This window comes from Epinephelus moara, chromosome 22 (assembly GCF_006386435.1).
Source record: "Epinephelus moara isolate mb chromosome 22, YSFRI_EMoa_1.0, whole genome shotgun sequence".
NCBI classification, from domain to species: Eukaryota; Metazoa; Chordata; class Actinopteri; order Perciformes; family Serranidae; genus Epinephelus; species Epinephelus moara.
Window position 1 is genome coordinate 16838309 of NC_065527.1, and position 8437 is coordinate 16846745.

Sequence of the window (8437 nt, forward strand, 5' to 3'; positions counted from 1 at the left end):
CCACAAGAGTTTCGGCAAAACCTCAAGGAATATAACTCAAACATTGCCTGCCAGTGGGCTTTTAGATTAACACAATTATCAGCTCCATCCACACGCAGCAGAGCACTTTACACAGCACCGCTCAAGCTCTTATCTTCAGCAGTCAATTATAAATACCCAATTAGTCATTTTTTATGGGCTGAATGAGCCTGACCCTTGATGAGTAGGTACTAATCTAATTTCCATTTTTTAAAGAAATTTACTGTACCTCCATTTTCCCAGTGGTGAGTGTTCTCCACTTTGCTTTGTTTGCCTCCCTCAGACAAACAGACAGACAGGAAAAAGGGTGAAAAGATGCTGATTGAAAAGGCAAGAGTTATAATTAGATATTTGGTGTGCTGTGTGGTGGTCTGCTGTTTGGTCTCAAAGGATGCAGACGAATTATGAATACCAAATCAGTTACATCTCCTCAGCGAGGAAACAGACTTTATTTTGCTATACATTAGCGCCATCTAGCGGACTGTCCCTTTAAGAAAGGAAGTGACGTATATTCAAATCCCTACCAATCAACAGCCGCGGCTCGTAATTCAAACGTTACCATCCGTTTAAACGGATATGATGTGTGTTACAAGGATTATATCGCTGTCTAACTTCGCTAACGCATTTTATTAATACGTCAATTTACACACCAGATAGTTTGGCGATATACACGTGCACGCGCTGGTAAGTTTTATCTTACGCTGCTTTCAAATACGACGCCATAGCTTGTTAAATTGACTTAACGTTAAATAGTATGCTAACCTGGCTAGCACGTTAGCTTAGTCGTTTGTTTTGCTGAGGGTTTTTCAGTTGGCTGCGCTGTTGATAAGTTGGATAACGTAAAGAAAAACTCTGAACTGATTAAAGGTCCTGAGCCATGGTGAAAGAACGGGCAAAGAAGAAGTCCTACCAGCAGAGTCTGGAGGACATTAAGGAGAGGATGAAGGAGAAGAGGAACAAACGACTGGCCAGTGCTTCAGCCCCCAGCAGAGGACGGTCCAGAGGGATAAATAAAAGCAATGGTAAGTAAATGAGGCCTGTCTTAATCAGTTTTAATTTAAGTTTCAGACACAATTATGTTGACATATATTTTCCAAAACCATTAGAAGGGCAGACGCAGATGTGCAGAAGATGTTGACATACAGATTAAGTTTTGCATTAAAGGAACACTCCACTCACAAAATGACCAGATGTAAATCAGTTCATCATGTCATGTTATCTTGCATTTATGAATTTTTCTTGTAACTGTAATTTTTCTTGTAACTTATGCCTACACGGAAAACAGAAAACATATTGATTTATTGATTGACTGGGGGCCACAACAGCAGCAAAACTATATCAAAGGTTTAAACATCTGGTTACAAACTCTCACACAACTCATGCAGTATAAACCAAGTCTTATTTATCCAGTCATATGCTCAGTACTTCCCTCGCTTTTTAGCATAAATCCATGTGTTTCTGAAGTGCTGAGCATAGGACAGGATGCATGAGACTTTGATGATGCTGCACGAGTTGAGTGAGAGTTATTAAAAGGATGCTTTGATATGGTTTTGCTGTTGTGAAATGTCTCCAGTCAATCAGTGAGTCAATAAGTTGACGTTTTGCGTGGAGGCATGTAAGAAAACAACAATTTCTTGAGGAATTCAAGGCAATGTGGCATGACTTTTTGATTTTGAGGTTTCGGCTTTGATTTGCAAGTGGTCGTTTTGTACGTGAAGTATTCCTTTCAACAAGCTTATTTTACCTTTACTGTATATTCTGTTTATTATCTATTTTTGCCACTGTATCTGTGTATATTTGATAGGTTACTATATATTTTTTTGCACTATATAATATATCTCTCTACTCTTGTAAGGAGCACCTGTAACGCCAACAATTTCCCCCCAGGGATCAATAAAGTATCTCTGATTCTGATTCTGATAACATCCATCCCATGTTTTCTCCCAGTGGCTAACTCCACCCACACCATCCTGAAGGGTGTCCAGCTGAACAACAAGGCGCTGGCTGTAGCCCTGCAATCTGAAAAGGAAAAAACAAGACAGGCCAATGTCGTGATCCTGCAGCTGAAAAGGGAGCAACAGGCCCTGTTCCTTCACCTACTTCTGCTCAAGAAGAAGCTCAAGGAGCAGGAAGCCCTGGCAGCGAGCGCTTCAGAGGTACACCTAGGAGACCTCTGTGGTCTGTCCTTTGTTGATTTACTAATCAACAAGTTTAGGGGTATATAATTTTGAAATGTTGCGTTCCTCTGTAAAGGAAATATTTTTTTCCCTGTTTTGTTTTAGACTAAACCTTCGAACACAGTTGTTGAGCCCAGCCGCCAGGTGGATTTGGCAAGGTAACTTTTTAAAAACAAAAATTCAGTGCATAAAATTTGATAACATTCTTTTACTTGAGTGTTATGACTAAGACGATCTGTTATCTCTCTCTCCATTGCAGGAGAAAGCGGAGCAGCCAGAACCTTGATGAGCCCTTTGTGTGCAAAGCCTCACCAATTTGTGCAGGTACACACACATACACACAAACCTACTAGTACTATTACTGCTCTAATATTGATGATAATGAATAGCCATAATAGTTAACTTATTGTCAGCTGAGTACGTTCATACCATTTTGTAAATAATTTGAATATACAGGCTGTTCTTCAGATTATTGAGTTGACTAATTATTTAAAGAAATAGGGAAAAAAGTGAAAGAAAAAAATCCAGTACGTTTCAAATTAATGCTGACAACCATGGAAAAACCCAAGGCACTCCATCTTCAAATGAAATAGTCTAATATATTTATTCTTTTAGCAATAAACTATTGCATGTATCCAGAAAAACTGAACTGTTGTAATGATAACTTTGACTTTATCCTTCTTTGATAGACCCTCAGCCCTCTGAGAAGACTGCACCATCTGACAAGCAGGTTGCCTTGCCATCGACAGTGGGTGTGAGGCGTCGCCATGCAGATAGAAGAAGCAGGAGGAGGTCTGAGCGCCTGCAAGAAAATTGGGCGTTAAGTGAGGGGAACCCCACCACATGCTTGGGTCCTTTAATGGCAAGTCCTATTCACAGTGACAGTGTTATTACTAACCAGCCACAGCAAGGAGCAGAACCAGATTTAGTAGATACTGCTGACACTGAGGAGATTCAGCATTCTACTCCTGAACCTGCCCCATCCAAAAACAGCAACAGCAACCAGCAGAAGCCCAGCAGGAAAAAAGCCCAGCAGCAGCCCCGTACCAAACCAGAACCTGCGGCACGGAAAGCAGAGAGAGGCCGCAAACCAGAACGTGCCCCATTAAAGAAACCTTGGGAAAATCCCAAACCCAGAGCTCGCTCCAAGAGTCGGGACCGGTCAGCCACACGGGCCAAAACAGCTCCTTCGTCACAGGGGAATAAGCTCAACACATCACTGGGATTTAATGACACGTTTGACTTTGACTGTGAAGAGACGGTTCATGTCACACCGTTCAAAGCCAAGGCCGAGGACAATCAGCCGTCCACGCCCATCAGCGAAGAGACTCCACAAACTGAAGCTGTGGTTTCCAAAAAGACTGACTCAAGCTCGTTATCGTCATCTTCTGAATCGGAGGACAGCCTTTATGTCCCTCAGAAGAGCAGACGGAGACAGGCTTCCCCTGACAAGACCAAAGTGATCACCACACGAAGAGGCCGGCCCTCTAAAGTCGTCCGTCAGAAAGAAAACATCCCTCCGAAACAGGAGATCTCTGGTGAGTTTTTAGGTTTGTCCTTCCTCACTTCAACTTTATGTCTAATTCATGGTTTATTAGAGTTTTTATTGTTATAATTAAACAATGTATTTCATTGTCTTGTATTTTGTAGTCTTTAGAGATCAGGTGTCAAGTCCCAAAGCTGTAGAGCCTGAAAAGGAAGAAGCTCATCGCTCCCCTGACTCTAGCTACTCTAACAGCCCTGACCCAGTTATTTTGGCACAGGAAAATCACCAAGGTGAGACACTGTTTAGCAACACATCCGCTTTGTGTCTCTGATAATAGACAATAGATAATGCATCTGTGGAGACTGAAAAAGCAAACAAACATGGTGCTGATGTGCATTTATGTAAGGAAGCATAATGCATTCATTTAAGAAAAATAAATGTTGCCAGGTTTTTCTGAATTAACAAGATCTCAGAATTCTGAGATACGTTTTCATGGGGGAAAAAAGTCTGCTCTTGTTCCTAAATAAACAAGATAATCACGCAAATTGTTGTTTTTTTACATCATCTAGTTAATTAAGAAAAACAAGCAGAATGTTTTTCCTTTCTCAAGTGAATGAATTATGTTTCCATATTTATGGGCTGTCTTCAGCATGTCTGCCTATTGAGGCCAGAGGCTTTTAAACTTTTTGTACCTAAGGCACACCAAATGGCACGTCAAAATCTCAAGGCACACCTGTATTTATGATGTGTGTTATCACTCTTATCACGACATAAGACAATAAAAATAAGAAAAGCAGACAGGTAGCTTTTGTGATACTGTCCACCGACTGTTTTTATTTCTCTCCCTTCTTTCGATGGTAGCCCGTCTTCGCTGGTGCTTTGTTGTAATTTGCTCCGTACAATTAAGAGATCCATTGTCCCACTCATGGCTTTCTCCTTTTTAAATGTTATCATTCCTCACACTAGCTGCCAGTCAGGGCTTTTGATGTGACACACTTAATTCCACACACAAATGGTGACAGATAGGTTCACCGTAAAGGTTTTTTTAATATTAAATTAAACTAGATTTTTAGCTAGAGTTTGCCTTTTTATTAAGAAATGGGTGCGCACAACATACTGACACAGTCAAGTAAAACAGTCATTCATAACTTCTTGTATAGGTCCAGTTGAGTATTGCAATAATAATGTGTGGTTATAATGAAATCCCACGGCACACCTGGATTGGCATCAAGGCACACAACTTGAGAACTACTGGTTTAGGCAATAGTAATAGGCAACAAAAATTTTCCCTTTATTCACAACTTGGTCCATCGATTTTATATATTATTGTCCGTAATGCATTGTCCTTCCTTTAACACTGGATGAGTGCTCAAAGCTACATCATGAAAACAATAATTACTAACCATTATTCTGAAAATGATAAGACGTATGAGGTCATAAAATGAAGTGCTTGCCTTCAGGCAGAGTAATATCAAAAGATACTATTAAGACATCCATCTGTTGGCCAGACGTGTCAAACAAGGAGCTTTTAGTCTGTCGTAATCCTGTTGAATGAATAAAATGTGGTCTGCATCAACTAGTTGCGTCTTACGAAATTAACAATATTAATGGTGCATAATCAAGACTCTAATTTTGTTCCTCTCCTGCGTAATGTATTTTAACTTAATTGAGGCACCTCTTTGCTCTGCTGATCTTGAGTGCAGCCCAAACAGCTGGCTTAGTGTTATCCTCTTGGCTTATGATGACTTTACTCATTTGACATTCTCTGTGACCTATAACAAAAACATTAGGGTGAATTGTTTAGAAAATTGTTGCATGGCTTGTTTTTGCTCTTGAGTGTCTGTTTTTGCTGATAATAATTTGTGTTTGTTTGTTTTTGTGTTTTTCAGAGCCTGACAGAGGGGTTATTGTGAAGGATTCTCTGCTGCCTGTCAGTCCTCTGGTTGAAGCTGAGATGATGAGAATAGACAGTGTCCTGTCCAATTTTGGAGATTCCTCTGGTGAAGCTCCTCCTCTTTTACCCCATCAAACCCCCCAGAGGGTCAAGACGTGCAAGAAACGTATGTTTAGTCACTTACCAAACTTGCTTTTCGAAATAAAATCTCTCAGTATGACTGCTTAAAGTTGAGCTTCACCACAACATCAGTAGGCACTTGGGAGGCTAGTCCAGGTCATGTTTTCATTGTATTGTCACTTCACAATGCATTAGCTTCCTTTACACTCTGACTCCTCACTGCTGTGTGCACATGAACACACAGCTCCTGTTTCTTTTTCTTGCTTTTGGATCACATCTTCCCTCACGTTTCTACAGGTGGGCTTGGTGTAAGGACAGCAGGGCGGGGCATGAGTCTGTGTGATGTGACCAATCTGTCCCCTGCAGCCTATCGCAAGTTCTCCTGTGGTGGCTCACGTCCCTCCGATGCCCGATGTTCCACCCCTGTTGTCGCTCGCAAGCGGCGCTGCACCATGGTGGTGGACTACAAGGAACCCACGCTAAATGCGTAAGTTCACACACCGATGCTGTCCTTACTGTAAATGCTTTGAGATAATTCACATTTTACTGTATGTGTGCTCAACAATTCAACTGTCATCTTGACAGGAAACTGCGGCGTGGAGACAAGTTCACAGACTTGCAGTTCCTCCGCTCTCCTATTTTCAAGCAGAAGTCCAGCAGGAGGTCTGTGCAGAAATCAAGGAAATCCACGAGCACCCAGCAGCCATATGAGAAATACAATGAGTCATTTGTTGGATGTCGCTGAAGGCAGCTACCTTGTTGACTGTTGGCTGGCATTGTCAGTTTTGTGTGAAGTGATCATTTTGTTTGTCACTCACGGTTGTATTTTTGTATGTGATGAAGTACAACTGTAATCAGTTTTTAGATGCTGTTTTGTGACTTTATTCTCTGAAATCTTCTCTTTTGCATTTCTCCTGTTTATCTCGATCCAAATGTATTGATGGCCAGTTGTATGTCACCATCTTACTTCAATTCTGGATGTTTTTATTATGAGATTCTGAATGAGTACATATAGTATTATTGTCATCTAATAAAATTTTATCTGTTTTATCAATCCTATTTTCTACTGTGATTTTAAAATGTATGCTTTTTCTTAATTTTCTCTATTGCATTTAACCACAGGTTTATATTAATGGCGGTGATTGAGTGACGATGAAATCAGGGTGTCCGTGAGGTCGTCATGTATTTAAAAGTTGACACTATCGAAAAACTACCGAAAACTATCACTGACATTTTTCAGGCCGCACAATATTATTAGATTTTTCATTGCATACTATGCTATGATATTTTTATGGCATGCTATACTGTACATTTTTAGTGGCACTATAATGTTTCATCACATTTTTACTGGACAGGCCAGCGATGACATTTTCTTGCATACAATACTATGACATTTTTTGCATGTTACACATGATTTTTATGGCATTTTTATTGTACAATATTCTATGATGTTTTTGACATTTTTATGGCACACTACACTATATGGTGAAATCATATTTTATCACATTTCAGGTCATACTATGGTGTTTTATCACATTTTTTAGGTTTTATTATACTATGTTGTTTTATGACATTTTTTGGTCATACTATGTCGTTTTTTCAGATTTTTAGTTGTTTTTTCACATTTTTAGATCATACTATACTATGTCGTTTTTCCAGATTTTTAGGTCATACCATACTATGTCGTTTTTCCAGATTTTTAGGTCATACTATACTATGTCGTTTTATGACATTTGCAGGTCATAGTATACGATGTTGTTTTTTCAGGTTTTTAGTTGTTTTTTTTAAATTTTCAGGTCACACTATACAATGTTGTTTTTTTTTCCAGATTTTTAGGTCATACTATACTATGTTGCTTTTTTCAGATTTTTAGTTGTTTTTTCAGTCGTTTTATGACATTTTCAGGTCATACTATACTATGTCGTTTTTTCAGATTTTTAGGTCATACAATACTATGATGTTTTTTCAATTTTTTTAAGGTGATACTATACTATGACGTTTTATCGCATTTTGTGGTCATACTATACTATGTAGTTTCTTCAGATTTTTAGATCATACTATACTATGTCGTTTTTCCAGATTTTTAGGTCGTACTATACTATGTCGTTTTATGACATTTTCAGGTCATACTATACTATGTTGTTTTTTTTTTAGGTCATACTATCCTATGTCGTTTTTTCATTTATTTTTTTCTTAGGTCATACTATACTATGTTGGCTTTTCATTTTTCTTAAGGTCATACTATACTATGTCGTTTTATGACATTTTCAGGTCGTGCTATACTATGTCGTTTTTTCGGGTTTTTAAGGTTTTTTAAAAACGACATAGTATAGTATGCCCTGAAAATGTCATAAAACGACATAGTATAGTATGACCTAAAAATGCGATAAAACGTCATAGTATAGTAATACGATAAAACGTCATAGTATAGTAATACTATGACGTTTTATCGCATTTTTAGGTCATATATACTATGTCGTTTTATGACATTTTCAGGGCATACTATACTATGTCGTTTTTTCATTTTTTTAAGGTCATACTATACTATGTCGTTTTTTTAAGGTGATACTATACTATGACGTTTTATCGTATTTTGTGGTCATACTATACTATGTAGTTTCTTCAGATTTTTAGATCATACTATACTATGTCGTATGACATTTTCAGGTCATACTATACTATGTTGTTGTTTTTTTTCCAGATTTTTAGGTCATACTATACTATGTCGTTTTATCACATTTT

General features: G+C 38.5%; 1 protein-coding gene across 1 annotated transcript; it reads left to right on the forward strand.

Annotated features, from left to right (window-relative positions):
- The first annotated feature begins 567 nt into the window (after positions 1–567).
- On the forward strand, positions 568–6746 carry sgo1 (shugoshin 1). The gene is made up of 10 exons (XM_050034383.1): positions 568–702; positions 886–1040; positions 1966–2174; positions 2301–2353; positions 2455–2519; positions 2885–3733; positions 3846–3971; positions 5571–5741; positions 5993–6182; positions 6281–6746. Exons 2-10 carry the CDS (start codon positions 896–898, stop codon positions 6438–6440), a joined length of 1968 nt encoding a protein of 655 aa, XP_049890340.1. The 5' UTR covers positions 568–702; positions 886–895; the 3' UTR covers positions 6441–6746.
- The last annotated feature ends 1691 nt before the right edge of the window (positions 6747–8437 follow it).